Here is a 19,181-nt window from a genome sequence, read left to right on the forward strand (position 1 = left end):
CATTACTCGCTATACAAGTTTTATTAATTGACATTGATTTACCTCAAGTCATTTCTTTCTTAATGCAAAGCTTATTTTCTCTATAGGTAGGAAAGCAACAATAATTACATGAACTATTGCTATATTAGGTGTATATTCAAAGAGTTGATCTTCATATCTTATCTTGCCTGTACTTGATTTAAATCTGTGGTACAAAATAACTTTATTTTGACTTAGATAATTTAAAATGTATCAATGGCAGGGTAGGAGAAATGGGGAACGAATGAGCACAGGATCATGAAAATCATACAGGTAATATATTTATAATTGTAGCGTATCTACAGTAATTGTAATATTAACCTTAATCAAGGTGTCAATCACAAAGGTCCATGGTCACTGTACCTATAATTGCTATATATACCTTGAGCTATAATAGGTTATAATACCGTGACTGTGGTATATTTTTGACTACTAATTGGTTATTTTACCATCATTAATTGATGACCCTGTTATATATTCACTATCTTTTTCTCATGTGAAATGATTCTTTTTATCTCGTTTTTATAATAATTTCTCTTTGAGTTGTGTATTTTTGGCAGATTAATTACTACTATCATTACCACATATCTTTTAATATATACCCAATAAATGTTATGTCTTATGTCTTCATAAAATAATTTTTCATAAGAGTGCCCCCAAACAATGAGTGTGCTTTTTCTCCCAAGATGTTCTATAATTTAAAATGTGACAGTGAAATATGTGTGTGGCTAAAAGGGCCACCGCGGCACTGAAGTGGCTAATCATCGTGCCGCAGCACCATTTTATAAAATGACTTTACGGCACTAGGCACCCAATTTTAAATGCATTACAGGTGTTACGTGTCTGGTGCATATTTTTAAATGTTTTATCTGCCACAGCCCAGACTCTATGGCAGCCGCGGCAATGTGTTTTAACCCCCGGTGTAGGTAAAAAGAGCTGCTGAGTGTTCCATGCTGGCAATCGGGAGCTATTTGTTTTGAAATGTTATTGATTTTATTATATTTATATATATATTTATATATATATATATATATATATGTGTGTGTGTGTTTTAAATTATTAAAATTAATGATAAGGGTTAATATCGACAGACCTATGGTTTATTTGTTTCAGCTGGATCAACAGTTGTGCCTCAAACTGTTCTGCTCACCACTGTGTCTACACTTTATTAATTGAACTATTGTGGGCTTTAGAATTGTAAATACAATAAAAGAACAAAAAGGCAAAAACTATCCCCTTGTATTCAACACTATTTTTTAGTATTTGCAGCAGTGTTTCCCAACTATTAGTCCTCAAGGCACACTAAAGCTGGGTACACACTATAAGATCTATCGTCTAATATATTGCTCCGATGTGGACCGAAATAAATAATATATTGTACACATCTTAGCGTGTGTGCTAAATCAGTCGTTCCTGTCCATGGGTTATCAGATCGTCTCATCTGCTTTGCCACACATCAGATGGGACGATGTATTGAACGATGTGTTGAACATCGTGTAATGTGTAAGCAGGACCACACAGCCACAAAATATTTTGGACAATCATACCTCTGAAGTTTGGCACTATTCTACATAATAAATGCATAGTTAGTACAGGAGCAACAATTATTGGATATAGGAGCTCATTCAGAGTCGGTCGTGAGCGCTGTGCGCTCACGACAGACTCGATGTTGCCCCACAGAGCATGCACACGACGGAGCCGGCTCCGTCGTTAGGGGTCTCATAGCAGACGGGGCAAGCTGTCGATGTTGAGTGACCGCTCGCCCCGTTTGCTGGGCGGGCCGTGGGCGTGCCCGGCCAAACGGAGGCGCTCCAGTTGGAACGCTTGCCGTTTGGGGGCGGCCCCACTGACATAATTTTTGATGTCAGTGGTGAACTTCCTGCTCGAACAGAGCAGGAAGCTCCCTGGGGCATACGAGTGCCCAGACCCTACCCTAGGGTCTGGTCGTAAGCCGCGATGGTCTTGACCATCTCGACCATCACCCATGTCGGTCGTTAGAGCTGTGGGTGTTAACCCACATCTTAACGATCGACAAGGAGTAAGCCATTCAGGATGCAAGCGGCCGCCCTGATTCAGAGCGACCGCTTGCATCTAACGACCGCCTCACGAATGAGGCCCATAGTCCCTGGACATTATATTGTGCAGTCATTCGGAATATTTTATAGTGTGTACACTCTGTAGCGTGTGTTCTGTGAAAATTGGGACGATGTTGCATCTTATAGTGTGTACCCAGCTGAAAAGTACAGGCTTTAAAGATATTCATGCTTGTGCATAGATGCTTAATCAAAATAACTGGGGTACTTATTGAGTCACCTGTACTGACCGTGTGCCTTCCACAATAAAAGCAGCAGCTGAAAAGTACAATCAAATACAGGGATGGCGGCACTCCAGTGAATCAGTCTCAGACCACAATCACAATGGTTTTAATGCTCATTAATCAGCGTTTTCGTCAGGAGTAACAATGAACAAACTGCCTTACCTTATAAACCCCATCCACCAAAGAGATGCACCCTGCCATCACTGCTCAAAACAGATGCAGGGATGTGACATGATCACTGTGCTCCCTGAAACCATAGTGACCTCCCACACACAAACAGGAATACATTGGAACGTAGTAACAAAATACATAGTAGCAAAATATTTATTTATTATTATTTATTATCAGTTATTTATATATAATTAGGCAAAGTGTGTACACAAAATCAAAGAATGAACATACAGTATGGTTATGGTTATTGGATGAAGTTACATCAATATCAACAAAATATGCTTGCTTTAGACCATTGGAAATAGTGGACAAACCACAGTCTAAAAAAGTGTCTCATTTAGGCCATTAGGGGCCAATGTCCCCAATTTATCTTTCCACTTGGTTTCTAGTTGTAGCAGCTTTTTGAATATTCCCTTCCCACTCGTGAGAGGTTGAACTTGATAGATAATTCTATACCTGAGAACAGATAGTGTTTGGCTATGGCAAAATGTCTTACTACTGGTTGTTCAATAGAGCGATGTCTTATATCTGCCCTGATTGCAGATCTGTGGAGAACCAGAATTGGAGCTCAGCTTTGCCATCATATTGGCGTCCGCAAGGGCATAAAGTAGTGTAAATGACAAACTTGTTAGTACAAGTGAGGTAGTGTTTGATCTTAAATGTAACCCCTGAAGGCGGGGTGTAGGCAAAAATAATTTACCTGCATGTCAAATAATTTGGGCATTTATAGCAACCCTGCTATTGGCACCAAGCCATTTTAGGAATGCACAAGATTCTATTGTGAAAAGTGACTCTGATTGGCTAACACATAGACCACCTGGATTCTTTAAATGTGGCAAAGTAAGATATACCATGTGTTTCTATATGGACAAAAAGATACCATTAGTCACATTACGCATACAGAAGGAAATATTTTACCTTAAAATCTTTATGAATTGTGATTGTGAAATTTGTTGTATACAGTATTTGTTGACCCATGGTTGCTGGCTTCATTATGTGGGCCGCACCGCAAGGTCATTATATACCCGTTTCTTGGAACACAGATGTAATGTCCTCAATTGTTGCACGAATCATAGTGTGCCATGTAATTTCCACTTCATACATGGCAGTGATCCTAGCTGTCTTTCTAATGTTATGCCGGATACACACTAGACAATATGTTGTCCGATCATGGCACATTGTCTAGTGTGTACCTGCTCTGTTGCTGAAGATGCACGCTCCCGCACGTCATCGTCCATTAGACCTGCATTCAGGTCCAAAGGACGACATTATCAAGGGCCATGCTGCCGAATGCAGCATGGCCTCCGCCGACGCTTCGTTGCTGCCGGCATTGGCAAGTGTGTCCCATCGCAAGCGAGGTCGGTACACACTAGACATTGTCCTTTAGTCTCGAATCTGTCCCCCCCACAGCTAGGGGAGGGGACCAATTCAATACTCTGTTTGAAGGGAGGCAGTTTGAATGCTACAATTCGATCCATCCTGGGGCTCTCAATGAGACTATGCAACTAACTTCTGTTTTATAGCTTTGAATGTCATAATATTTAGTTTATGTCTGTCACTTGCGTTATTTTCTCTATATAAGACAATAACTTCATTGTCTATTAGCTGCTGCTGATGGTTCGTCCTTTCTTTGTTTTTCCCCTTTTCATTAATTTACATAGGGCAATAATCAATTATTAATGGTTATTATGAACTCCCCTTTTATTTTACTTCCCCTTTCATATTCAATATCATTACATGTATCACTTATTCTCTAATACATTTCATGTTTATTTTATTTCTTTTGTGCTTTGGAGTTTCAGAATATAATCTGTTGCTGTCTGGTCCCATTTGACCAATAGGAATAAGACTAGTATTCTATTTCTGATTGGAAGGAGGGTGTCACAGCTTGTACCACGTGACTGAGTCCCATGATGCCCCTGGTGCGCTCTAAGCACAGCTTCCTGGTTTGTCCAGTGTTGCGGCATGCCGGTCACATGATCATTAACATTGCACGCATTTTGTTGCAGCTTTCCCTTTCACATAGTGACGCCGCACACAAAGCACCATGTGACCACACACAACCACTAAGCAGCACCACAAGTGACTGACATTCTGCCGACTTTGATACTACATATAAGTTGTGTTTTTCTTTTTATTATATAAACAACTATCCGTTCCATAGATTTATAAATAGGTATAAGTAAGATTGCCTGAATATAATTTTTATTTGCTATTTTAATGGACAGATAGGGTTATTTAACTTTTTAATTATGTTAAACAGCTGAAGATGCATGTTTCAATTAAGGGGGTATAAAAGGCTCCCATTGCACACATGGGCTATTTGCCCAGGGAAACACATTAAGCCTGGTCATATAAAGCCTTGTTAAAACTCAGGATATATGCTAACGTTTACTAGACTTATTTGGAGTACTGCAGTCCCATCCTGAATATTGGACCGTGCACTCTCCATCTGGACCACAACACCTGTGGTATATGGATATCTAGTAGACAACCTCTACAGCCCATCAACTGTGTAATATGACTGAAAGGACTGTTTAGGACACTCATCCACCATATTTGGGTAATGCCTTGCTGCTTAATTTGGTCTGAATAACTGACTGTTGGAGTTTTTGCCATAAGAAAAGTTCTGTGATAGCGGGGCATAAGGGAGGTGTTTATGAGGGGTTTGAATTCCTTATTTAGAGGTTATAATTGTCCATAACTTATGATTAAAGTTGGTCGTCCATGGGAATTTGTTGTTACTCATGTTTCTCTTTTTCTGGTGGGTTAGCAATCTGTTTTCATTTGGATATCTAATACATTTTCTTTTGTTTTAATAATTCAGAGCGAGTGTACCCCCTGTCCACAAATTCTTGTAGCATTATGTCAGTTTTAGTTTCAGCCTCATTTCTGTCACTATTGACTCGCAAGACCCTTTAAAATTGGGAATAAAGTAAGTCTTTATTAAGAGGTACTTGATGAGCACTGCTGGCCAGTAGTAAATTATTTCTGTCAGTGGATATACTGTATAGTGATGTTTTTAATCTATTATTCACGTTGAATATTTATGCATTCAAGGAATTGACAGCATTAGACTCAATCTACTAAGCAAACTTCACAGGACTCTGTTTGATTGTGGTTTTTGATAAGATTGGCAAATGTTCTTGCAGATCCTGCTAGTTACAATAAAAATGTGTTGCATTTGTCCACTGAACATAATAAACAACTAAGAGGTAATATGTGGATATCAGACAACTTAGATGACAAGGTAATGGTGTCCTTTAAGTATGTCGGTCTGGCTTGTAGACATGGTTGCAAATGTGTTTCCAAATAGACAGATATCGGTTGGAATACGGATCCTCTTGCTGAAATGTTTGGTCAATCTGGAGGAGTTATGTAGTTTTTGAAGATTTTGGGTATGTTGTACAAAAGTGGCCTTAGGGTAGGTCACCTGTATATCCCTCTTAATCTGTGCTGTAATCATTAGGTCATTAAGTCATCACAAGCTTTTGATAGTAATTCATTAATCTCTTGTTTAAACTGTACAATTAGGTCACATGGTAGCGCTCTTTAGCGTTTGTAGAAAAACAGCAAAGCATACCTAAATCTATCTTGGGCTTTGCTTTAAGCCTAATAAACACATTGGTGTTTTTCTACAAACGTTGGAATGCCGTGCATCTTTATAATATCACTCGTCTAGCAGAGTCTCACAGGACCTGGTGCGCCTAGAGGGACTTTTTGGTGTGACTGCAGCGAAAATGTGACCTCTGTACTTTCCAAGGTCCACTTTTTTCGTTGTTGTTTGTAAAGACATTTCAAATCCAACAAAGATCCATTAATATATGTAATTTTTAGCTTGATAAGCATACAGTTCTATAATTTGTAATAGTTCACTTTATTTAAACCTCCAAATTCTTTCTGTGCAAATCTTAGTATTTGGAAGCTTTTAATTGTATGTGATTAGCTCCGTAATACAGAGGCAGAATGTTATCTTATGACAAATGACTGATAGTGGCATTTCCAGTTACTTTATGTATTTTTCCGATAGTAGCCACCTTGTCATTTTCACCTTTACAATTCAAGAGTCCTGTATGCTAAAAGCATAAGGTAAATTAATTATAACAGCTTCTTTTCTACTCCCTTTATTTTGTGGCTGAAAGGGCATTTTATAAAAACTATAGATTTATATTCCATTCTGCACAAACATTGTCTAGCATTAGCTGCTTATTACTGGCAACATGGATTTTAAGGTTTATATTCTTACATAGTACTTAAACAATAGAAACTATACATGTATTATTGGCTTTGCTATGTTCTCAATAACAGATGATGATTTTGAAATATTGTAATAATCCCCCAACACCTCCCTTTAAAGTACTGGTGCTCAGTTTTCCTTGTTTTGTACTGTTAATTCTGATACTGGTCGATTTTAAAAAGATCAACATTCAAAATGTCGACAGTCGAACGGATGAGTTTGTCATGGTGTCTACCATCATTCTGTAGACATTTATTTAGGTTGACAAGCCATAATTCCCATCTCATGTTAATACAAATGTAGTGAAATAAGGATTCTGGACCTGATTCAGAGCCGGACGGTCGTTCAGGAAAAGGGGGTGGCTATTCAAATGAACCGTTCGCTCTTTGTGATCTGTTGACGCCTCTATCTCTGAACGAGCGAACAAAACTTGCGGTCGTTTTTTGGATAACTACGCCCCCTGGCCGCTCGCATCCTACGTCATGTCCGCTATTTATTAGATTAATCGAGTACATCGACCAGCGTATGAACTGCTCGCTATTCTTGTGGTTGGTTTTTCCTACCACAATCTTGCGAGCAGTTCTGACTATAAAATAACCCAGTGACGTGGTCAATGACGCTGCCGTTTTAATTATGCACACCCATAAAACGCCCGTTTTGACCTTTAAGCACGCCTGCGTTCGGATCTCCACTCCCCGTTTTCAAGCACCTTCCCCTGTTACCACCCACATACGCCTCCTCCTGTCACTCAAAATAGCAGGCATTCGCTATTTAGCGAACAAACGATTTTTGGCCGCACTGACTGGTTCGCGCATGCGTATTAAAATCCGTACGCATGTGCAGTTGGGCAAACATCGCTCGGAACGAACGAGCGGCCGCTTACGAGCGGCTCTGAATCAGGCCCTCTGTTCATTTTAACTTTTGCTCATGTTATGCTAAATGTATATTAAATGAAAGTATTTTTATATGTTTTTTTATTAGAAGGAAAATGTGCGTTACTTCTCCAAGCAGTGACCTGTAAACTGTTTCATTTCACTGCTGTCACTGACTCTCAATTTTAAATACAAATGTTTTTATTTCAGATGTTGCAGCAGTAGTAATATGTGTATGTAATAGAGATAAATTAGGTAAATATTAGATAGAATAGCCTTGCAAAAAACACACATCCATGTGTTAAGTATTCCAAAATACATATTTCTGTACATTAATACCCAAAACAATGAATAAAATCCATGAAAAGTGTCAGTACAGCACACTGGTCTTAATGTAACCAGTGAGGATTCTATACATGTTCCCAGAATATTATAGACGGGAGCAGAGACAACATTCTGTTACACAAACTTGTAATCTTTGACTGCTTGTGTTAATCGGCTGCAGATAAAATTCAAGATTAGTATATTATATCAAAGACTGCTATTATAATTGCTGGCCTCCTAAGTACTTTATCGCTGTTGTCAGCAAGTAAAGGAAATGGCACTTGAAATGTAGCTATGAGCCGATTGGTTTAAATCCTGTCACAAGCACAAATTTGATCATTTGAGTGAAAAATCAGGTTGAGATTTGTCTATATATTGCATAACTGCTATAAAGCAATTGACATATATTTGAACGTTTTTGTTCTATGTTTCCTGTACATTTCCCTGTCTGAAATATGTGTGCTAAGTGCTGGGCCGCCACTGTTTCTTTCTTGGCTTGCATTTGTTTTTCCCCATCAGCTATACTGCAAAATTCTATTTATACAGACCTGAATTACAGATAAACCACGGCAGGACTGTACAATGCCTTAACCATTCTATCGAGAGCCCTGGACTTAATATGAGAGGATAATTCAGTTTCACTCACTACTAAGCCTGTGGACTTTTTCCTCTGCAGATACCATCATTAACCTGCCAAACTATAAATTGTCTTCTGAGCTTTGAACTATTGCATCCCAGCAAGAAAATATTCTCACTAAGAAACATTTGATATGCCTAGACCACAGTCCAGGATGCCTGTGATGAAAGGGCTTACTACAATTTGGTCTTTGAACAACTTGAATGATTTCCCTCAATGTTCAAAATATATAGAATGCTGAAAACCTTTATACACTGTAGTTAGGAGGATCATATTACAGAAGCACTTATTTTTTTATAGTATTCTGCTGCAATCAACATATCACAGGGCTAAAACAAAGGAATAAGTAACTGACTGAATTGATATCATGAGATCAGGAAGATAAAAGGGCATATAGATGATCATAGATAAAAGAGCATCCTTCAGTAATGATGCCTACCCCTTAGGCGCGCTATATATATATATATATATATATATATATATATATGTACTCCATAGACAAAAAACCTTACGGTTCAACATGTCCCCCTCTAGACATGATCTGAAATTCCACAAAACCTACTTAATTTCTGCCACTCAAACTCAAAAAAGCAATGAAATTCTGACCATTACCTATGCCTTAATGGATGGGTTCCTTGCGCAATACAGATATGGTATGTCATCACACCCCCTTTGGTTAACTGCAGTTTCAGCACTCTCTCAGAGTGAGATTGCTGTTGTGCACAAAATGGTGGAGCTGTTGAATTGTGTGCTCATTGGAATACACACATGGAGTCTGTGCAACTGAGGTCTGAGCAGTTATGTGACACCCACATCCCACTCAGTGCCCACAATCTTCCCATTGGATCACCACAACAATCTCACTAGCTTCCAACATCCTTCTCCATACATCCATTTTATTCAGAATACACAATCAGCTCCCTAATTGCTAAAACTATCATAATCTGTCTATGCATGTACACTTTCTTCCCCTATATACCTCCATCCTGCTATATCTTCCCCAATCCCTACTGTTGTGTGGTCCCCCAACTGCGCTAATCTGTGTTTCCTCATCCCCACCAATCTGTCTTTCCCCATCCATGCCGCCCTGTCTTCCTGAATCCGTTCCACTCTATTCCTTTCATCTGCAGCACTGACGTCCCCCCAGCCACTCCGCTCTGTCTTCCTCTCATCTGTGGCACTCTTTCTACCTCCATCTGACCCAATCCCTACTGTTGTGTTTTCCCATTTGTGCTAGTCTGTATTCCCTCATCCGCACAAATCTGACTTTACCCATCTGCACTGATCTGTCTTTCTACGTCCATGCCACTCTGTACCCCCCATCCACGTCGCTCTGTCCCCCCAAACTGTGCCATTCTGTCTCCCCCCCCCATCCACGCTGCTGTTTCCCCCTCAACCACACCACTGTTTTCCACTCATCTGCATTACTTTGTACCTCCCACCTAACCGCACCACCGTTTCCACTCATCTGCATCACTTTGGCTCCTCCCCTCTGTACTGCTTAATCTTACCCTTTCTCCATGCCTTTCTGCCTCATCCATCCACACCGCTCTGTCTCCTCCCCCAACCACACCACTCTTATGCCATCTGTGCAGCTCTATCTTCTGCTCAGACCTCCGTTGCATAGACTGCATGTGTGTATTCCAATGAGCGCACAACTTTGTGAATTAGCAGATCCACCATTTTGTGAGTGTCAGCAATCTCACTCTGAGAGTGCTGAATCTGTAGTTAACCACAGGGTGTGCTGGCATACCATATCTGTATTGCGCAAGGAACATGTCCATTAAGGTGTCAGCCTTAATCATCGGAATTTCATTGCTTTTTTAAGTTTGAGAGGCAGAAATTCAGTAGGTTTTGTTAAAATTTCAGATCATGTCTAAGAAGCCTTAATGGGACATGCGAAACCGTAAGGTTACACCCCTGGGCACTTCACCCTCCACCCACATTTATAATCAAGTTTAAGAAAGTATTTTAGGACAGGGGTGCACAAACTTTTTAACACCTGAGGACCATTTCAACTTTAACTGAACAAAGGTGGGCAACAAGGTATTCTCTTCCTACCACCTTCTAAGATTTTCACAGATTTTGAGAAATAACAATTTTACACAACTGGCGGCTATTAACTCTGAATAGTGGACACACACCATTTCTCCTGATACATGGTACTTGTCACCTTTTGTTTGTTTTGTTTTTATTATAGTCATTATATATTAGTTTATAAATGAAATGTAATTAAGGGACAAATTCTAATCTTCCACTTTATAGAGCAGCCACCAGGTATATATTTTTTACCAGTTATATTAAGTTATAATGTTCTTATTTATTCTGTAATCTTCACAATAATTTATATCAAGGTGGTACAGGTAAGGAGCACTGTACTATACTGTCTCAGTAGTCATGATATATGTCTAATTGTTTGTTTTGTAAACATGCTCTTTAAGGGTCTGCTGAAAATTTGGAAAAGACAATGAAACAAATGGAACGACAACTTCAGCAGCTTGAGAAGGATTTGGAGACCTTTCCCCCTCCTGACGATGTACATGACAAGTTTGTGACAAAGATGTCCATATCCTTTTAACAACTACACAACTTATGTAGGGCTGGTTGAATAGACTCAAGATTTACTTAACATTTTAAATCTGTTCCTGTAACCTCTGTGTATTTTTCAGCTTTATTGCTTTGAAAGCTATAAACACTTTGGCACCAAAAGGACTGCATGCTGTGAGTAAAAGGTTCCATCAAAAGCAGAAGCTACAGTTTCTGACAGAATAAAAAATGCATTGTGTAAAATGCCATTTTTGTTTGATGGTTTACAGTATGTCCGTCTCAGACTCAAAGGTGGCCTTCGATTTTATCATATGCCTGTTTTTTAAGGTATGTGAGCATTATGGGTTTGTGCAAATTGCTAGAGATCCCTAGCTAAAGTATTTGCTTGGGGAGGGGGTAATATCAAATAAATATATATTTCACACTGGTCCTAAACATTTCAATCTTCTCCAAGGAGCACTGCTAGGAGGAGTTTATGCTGCGTAATTCCAAAGTGATAACTCCTGGTATATATTTCATTCCGTTATTACTTCTTGTCTAATATTCACTTGTTTATATAATTTTTACATAATTTTTGTGTATAGGGCATTTTATTCTGTGGCTAAAATTGGGGCAGCAGCATAACAATTCCTATATCTAGAAGGTTAGATAAACTGCACAACCAATACCTACAGTAGGTGCCTTTCAACATTTCAGATTCAAGACCTGATTTCAAAGCATTGTAACAGGGTCTAATTCAAAAATGGGCAAGCTGAAGCACTTCATTTGCTTTATGTTTAGGGCTGCACAGTACCTTTTTAATTTCAAGAATTAAAAAAATAGTTTGAAAATTACTTGAGAATGGCCACTTCCCTCTTCCCAGTATGCCTCCACATGCCCCCCATTTGCTGTATCATAGGGCCTGATTCATCATGGATCGCAATTGTGATGGCAGCTGCGTAATCGCGCGCAATGCAGCTGCGAAAATATGCTAATGCCTGCCACAGCTCAGCCATCATAGAGACGCCCACTACTGCTTTCTCACATCATAATTCCTCACAGTCCTGCGTATACATTGGTAAAATCGAAGCACATTGACTTGTAACACATAATTACAGCAGGTCTGGCCCGTTGCAGTAATTGTAAGTCTTGTTGCACATAGAAGGCTCTCAAGCTGCGTAAGCAATCGTAGTGGCTAATATATGCACGCCCATGCAACAGCGTTCAAACAGACAGGCATGCCTGCGTGTTGGTAACACTCCCCCATCACCATCCTCAAAGCTCACGGCCTGTCACTCTGCAGTGGATTCCTATTTGCGTGTGTAATCGCAGTGCAATCGCCGGGCACGTGCAGTGCGGTACATGCACAATGTAGGTGCAATTACGATCGCTGCTGAATCAGGCCCATAGTCCCAAGTGCCCTCAGAGCACCATATGCAACAGAATACGGTCAGAAGCATCCCATATATTACCCATAGTAACTCCAACATTCCCAAATGCCCGCAGAAATCCTTAAATTCTCCCCACAGTCATCACCACTTCCCCCCTGAGTAATCACTGGATGCCCCACTCCAATCATCACTACATGCCGTCCCCCCCAGACATCGCCACATCTTTTCGATGCACGTGCAGCCTGCTGCTGTTGTACAGTTTGTATTGAGTCTGACTCAGAATCTGCCCCATTATGTACAGTACTTTGCTGTCCAGGCTCTCAATATTGTCATTCCCTATTGGAGTCACATGAGCTTCAACAGGTATGGCTATGCGTACAGTACATACATAAACAAAAGGAAAATAGTCTCTATTACATAAGACCTAAATATGGATTTGTCCTGGAATAAAGTAATATTAAATGGACATTGTGGGCTAACTAAGTATTATCAGGATATTGTAAGTAAATTGTGGAAGAATTACCTCTCAGCCTGTACTTTTGGTGGCTTTTCCAAGTTAGGCAACTGCTATAAGAGGAGATAATGAGACTCCAAATAGATCTAACACTACTTGTAAACATTAGCCAAAGCAATAGTAAATTTATTAGTGTATGCACACATATAGCATCTTTATATATGTATATGTGTCTATTCAGTACACGTGTTTGTGTGTATATATGCAATATAACCGGGTTTTTTTTTCTAAACAAGACAAACAGAAGTGCAATCTCGTTTGGGACTCCCAGACCCCAGAATAATCTGCCTACTTGATTAAAATAAGCGTGTTATAACATTTTATTGAGTCCCATGAGAGATTGAAACACTACCCACACTCCTGAAATCCTGTTGTTCTTCTTTATTTACTTTTTTAGGTGTCTCTGGCTGGGATATTTTCAGGAAAAGCAGCGAAAGTGAAGTGTATATATAAAAAGGACTTGGAGATGTGTGTATTTACAATCATATGTCTCTTGCACTGCCGATCTCTAAAAGCCATGTATCTATTAAGCCTTTTTTTTTTGTTTCCCATACTTAAGCCGGCTACACACTGTACGATTTGGCTAACGATTCAATCTCATTAGCGATCTCCCTTGAACTCTCCCCAGCAGCAAAAGACAATATTTTTACTAATATCAATTGCACCACACTTTACATAATCCGACACCCACCGCACCAGGGGTGTCGGGGATAGCCCCGGGCTATCAGCCTAGGTCTGGGGTGCGCTGGAGAGAGGGACCCCTTTATTGGGGGGGCTAGCGGTCAGGGGTTTGTGTTTTGGCTGAGGGTCTGGGTGAAATGGTTCCCCTGGCTGTGGCATCCCCCCCGCTAGAAAAAGTTTGGTGCTGGTTCTGGGATTTACAGGTGAACCATACACATTTTCCCCCCGTTTTTCCAGAACAAAGACTGGCTCAGGGCCCAGTGCTAATTGCGCTACATACAGGGTACCCCTACGTCTTTTGTCCCCTGTATTTTGGCAACCAGGACTGGTTCTGAATAGCCTGGTGCTGATTGTGCTTAATATAGGAGACCATTACGTCGTTTGTCCCCTTTATTTAGCACAACCAGCACTGGGACTCCAAAGCCCGGTGCTGGTTGTTATTTTGGAGAGGGGGCCACGCCATTTTTTTCTTCTATTTTTACACAGGTTTTAATTTTTTTAAACAGAAGCACAGACTGATCTCCCTTTATTTGTCCTTGCATGTGTGTCATTGACACACAGATGCATGTAGCACGGATCTCCCTGATCCGTGCGGGCACATGTGTCACCCATGACATCGCTCAACGTGCATACACACGGAACGATGTCATGGAAATCGTGAATGACTGGTTGCTGATTTTTCTGCATGTTGAAAATATCAGCAACCATGACAAATGAACTGTGGTAGCACGCATCGCATCGTTTTGCCCACACATGGCACTTTTTAAATGATCTCCCATTCCAATTGATCGAAAATGGCCAAATCGTTTAAAAAAATTGCACCGTGTGTGGGGGCCTTTAGCCTTGCAGAAGATACACTTTACAGCAGTGACAGCAGGCTGCTGCTTCTTTTTTTTTTTTACCACTAACACTTGAATATTCCGTTCTCTGCGACTGTATGACGCATCCCTATAGACAAACAATAAGTTAGAAGCTAAAGACTTGTGTTAATGCCACATGATCTTACTAATTAGAGAAGCACACATTGTGACAAACAGATTTTGCAGCAAATTAATAAGAAAAGTATGTTTGATATAAAGGTTAGATAATCCAACACAGCATGGAGAAGCCCGGATCTATCTGTACATTTAATCCTAAAAGAGGAGAAGCTGAATGATTTTCTCTTAAAAGACATGCAGCTCACAAAAACAGCCAGCAGGATATCCGGAACAGGATAGATGGCTTTTGTGTGAAATACTTTATCAAAAAGTAGAATATTGTTTAATGGTCAATTTAACTTTCATACTCTGCAGATAAATATCACAAGTTGAAGAACTCTAATTAGAATCCACACATTCCAATTTTGAGCAGATCTTCTCCATTCTGCGTATTCCTTAATTGAAGATTTTGCAGTATAACTTGCAATCTTATGTTGAACGGAATTTCTTTATTTAAGGCAAAATTAATGTAATTTGTCACAAAGCTCTGGTTAGCTTTAATTAAGAAAATGGCAGGTAACCTAGAATACGAAATACACAAAAGTCGATCCTGTTATATTTGAGCAAAATTAACAATCAAAGCACATTCTCATTTTAATTATACACTGGCTACAACAATTTAACCCATTCGACTCAAAGTACTATGAGTGTCAAGACATTAAAGTTATACAAGCAATTCAGCAAGGAGACTTGCTGAGAATCTTAGTTTGGTTATATCCAGAGTGGAATGCAAAGGTCTGGGTTGTAGTACTGTGTTAATATGTGGGAGCAGGATGGCTCCTGCACTGTATAGACATTATATGTAGGCTGTGAAATGTGTTTTAAGATGATTTGCTGATTCCCAAGATCACATCTTCTCAAGGACAATAACAATTTGGAGGCCATTTGAAAAAGACCTATAATGGTAAGCATTTGGTGGCTCTTCACATCCATACTGTGATAGTCAGTACAGTTTGAGTCCCCAAATTTAAAAGGCTTGGGACCAGGAGCATTTTGGATATTGAATTTTTCTGTATTTTGGAATATTTGGATACCATAATGAGATCTTGGGGATGGGACCCATGTCTAAGCACATAATGCATTTGTTTCATAGACACCTTATACACACAGCCTGAAAGTACTTGAATACAATAGTTTAATAATTTTGTGCTTCAAACAAAGTTTGTGTACGTACACTTAATTCATTTGTTTCATATACACCTTATACACACAGCCTGAAGAATATTTGTAATAATTTTGTGCAGTAAACAAAGTATGTGTATATTGAAGCATCAGAAATCAAAGCACAGATTGATCTCCCTTTCCCTTTGTATTTTGGAATATTTGGATATGAGAGACTCAACCTGTATTGGAATTCCATAAAATGTAAGGCAGTTTCTTCCATATAGTATGTTGAATAGTTCACAAAACTATGGGCCTGTTGCAAGGTTTGTTGCCAATGGGATGTCATTTTCTTTTAAAATAGCTTCACATAAATCAGGTATTTGCACCTGTATGAGGAGACGTGCACATTACAAGATGCATACACGTCGGCACAGGTAGCAATATATGCCCGAGGGATTTGTCACGTGTTAAGCTTGAATATGTGCCTTCGCTGCTGGGCATCAAACATTTCTGTAATGCAGCTGAAACATCTTTCTCCTGTACTAAATAGCAATAAAAATTATTAACTCAACTGGAATGTAGTCATATTGCCGACATTCAGAATGTCAGTACTGTATTGTCGATTGGTTGTGTTCATAATGGACATGGTCTAAACTGTCAACATTATGAACATGTCAGAGTTAGGCAGGAATAAGGGTTAAATAGTATTGTTGACATTTGCACCGTTGCATGCATAATGTTGACATGTGGATATGTCTGCTGTTGGCATTTAGATATTATTGTCAGGGTTATGATTGTCTACCTGGTATACCAGATGTCTCAGCAAAAAAGCATAGTATGTGGCCAGGCAACAAAGAAATTGCTTATCAACTTTAACGGTGCATATGCAAACAGCCGTTCAATAACATTTTGCTAGTGTTGCAGCCGTCACCATCCGATATTTGCTACTACCCATAACAACCCAAGAAAACATTTTCTCAGACATGTCTCTATCTGTTCACTATCGAGAAAACATGTCCTTACTTTACTTGTTACTATGTTACAGCACCCCCTTCCCTCTCCTGTACCACTTGCACAGCAGGTAATCTACTCCCTCTGCCCCAAAACTGTGTTATCCACTGACAGCGCATTTAATCTGTTTTAAAGCTGGTGAGTAAAACAATCAACCTGACTTAATATTTCTGGCCACATTTGCTACCTTCTGAGTTGTACTGTCGATAATCCGTGTGAAACCCCTTGTTACACTACTTGGAAGCTGTTGGTTCCACAGTATTCTAGAGATTAATATTCTGATACAAGTCAGAGTGGTGGCTTAGTGGTTAGTCTTGGTTACTCCATAGCTCTGCAGTCATGGGTTCCAGCCAGGGATCTATCTGTGTATGGTTTATTATTTCCATGTTGCAACTCCTTTCAATGTCGACATGTAAACTGGAAGTGCTGTTTATCAGCCATGTGATCTGTTGCCCTGATTTCATGTCAAACATTAACATCAACACTTTACAAGAGTTCTTAGTCACCTTGTTCCAAGGTTAGTGTTGTATTCAGCAGACTGTTACAGGTACATTGTCACACAGCCAGTGCAAAACGGCTTTGAAGTTATTCAGTTACCAAGCACTGAGAGTTATTTTGAATTAGGGTACATTTTCTATAGGGAAGTGTTTTTTTTTAACCTCATGAATAATGTCATTATTAATTAAGCCTCAACTTTTTTTATGTAAACTACCTGTCACTATCCATTGAAAATGTGAATCTATGCAGCATCCCTGTAAACTCCTTGTCTGCCAATTCATCTTTTACTCTGTTTTTCTTTATATGATACTGGCTGAAGTACCTGGCGTTGATCGGGTTTAAATCTTCAAGTAATTCATTTTTAAGTGATGTTGTTCAAATCCATCCAATGGAAGGCCCAGTTGCATGTCGCACTCCGCTGTGAGGTCTGACCGGGACCTCAACCACTCCATTAGGCATCCCAGACCAATTGCCATCTCTTTGTAAAGTTTTCATCCAAATCCATCCAGTGGGACCCAGAACAGGCTCCCCGGGCATCGTTTTACCCAGCGTACACCAACTGGAGGTCCGACTGGGACCTCAACCCCCTAATATGGGGGATCCAGTGTTACCACTCTGTGATGTTTTCCTCCAAATCCATCCAGTGCAAGGCTGAGCAGGCTCCCTGGGTAAAACTTCTGCCCAGCATACACCAACAGGAGGTCCGGCCGAGACCCTAACTCCTAAAACTGGGCCAGCATCCAACTGGACCACCTCATGTTGGTTCATCCCAATGGGTGCATGGGTGTCCGAATGCATAATCAGACAAACTGACCAATTACTTTTATATATAAGATTTCTAGATTGTCCTATTGTTGCATTTTGTTATGTGGTCTAATAGCTTTTTCAATACTAAATAACTATATAAGATTTGGCGGCTTTATCTTGAGAGCTTTGAAAGACATCTGTAAAGAAACAAACTTCATTTCAAATATCACATATTTTTTTTTTAAAAAAGACCTTAATGAAGAATCTATTTTGGTAACACAAGATGTTTCTAGTATGTATACGAACATCCCGCATGATTTAGGATTACAGGCATCCAGACAGTATTTACACCAGACCACCTGTGGAATACCTACTACTTCTGATGGATATAATTTTGAACATAAATTATTTTCTTTTTGAGAATGACTTTTTTTTTCTTTGCAGAAACAGGGCTCTGCGATGGGGTCTAATATGGCCACATCATATGCCAACATATTTATGGCTATGTATGAGGAGGAACACATCACTAGCAACATTGCCTTCAAGGAGGACATAACATTTTAGGTTTATTACGTTGATGACTTGTTCTTTATTTGGCAAGGAGTGGAGAATAAATAGCTCTTGTTTATCAATGCTTTGAATGCCCTACCAGGGTCCATTAGATGTAGTCTTAATTTTAGTAAGACATTTATCAATTTTTTGGATGTCACAATCACCTTAAGACAAGGGTGCTTATTTACAAAAATTTATTCAAAGGACTCAGATAAAAATTCACTTTTGTTTAACAAAAGATTTCACCCAGGACCACTCAAGAAGGGATTACCCTTTTCTACAACTTCCCAGGGTGATCAGGATAACCTCCGATGAAACAGAGATACCAAATGCTCTAGAAAGCATGGGACAATGGCTCCTTGATAGAGGCTACCACAAGGCTGACATTGAGGAGGCTCTTTGGAAGATTGGACTACTCAAGAGAAGATTTGTTGAATAAGACTAAGAATGCAATGACTAATACCAAGAGATTACACTTCTGCAGCACCTTTTCTATTGCCTGTAAACACCTATCATATATATGGTATTTAAACTTTGGCACCTTATATCAAGAGACCCAATATTGGGCAGGACCCTTGAAAAACCCCCATTGGTTGCATACCGA

At 39.6% G+C, this 19,181-nt stretch overlaps 1 protein-coding gene across 6 annotated transcripts in view; it reads left to right on the forward strand.

Annotated features, from left to right (window-relative positions):
* DIAPH3 (diaphanous related formin 3) overlaps positions 1 to 19,181 on the forward strand; it is a 786,386-nt gene that overhangs the window by 509,943 nt on the left and 257,262 nt on the right. For 5 of the 6 annotated variants that reach the window (XM_088481432.1, XM_088481491.1, XM_088481243.1 and 2 more), the window contains one exon: positions 11,018 to 11,141. The exons of the other annotated variant lie outside the window; for it this stretch is intronic. In XM_088481432.1, the coding sequence (XP_088337558.1) occupies positions 11,018 to 11,141 (124 nt within the window). The remainder of the gene's footprint in view (positions 1 to 11,017; positions 11,142 to 19,181) is intronic. 6 annotated transcript variants of the gene reach the window in all.

Source organism: Taudactylus pleione, unplaced genomic scaffold (genome assembly GCF_031769625.1).
Source record: "Taudactylus pleione unplaced genomic scaffold, aTauple2 ptg000005l, whole genome shotgun sequence".
Taxonomy (NCBI): domain Eukaryota; kingdom Metazoa; phylum Chordata; class Amphibia; order Anura; family Myobatrachidae; genus Taudactylus; species Taudactylus pleione.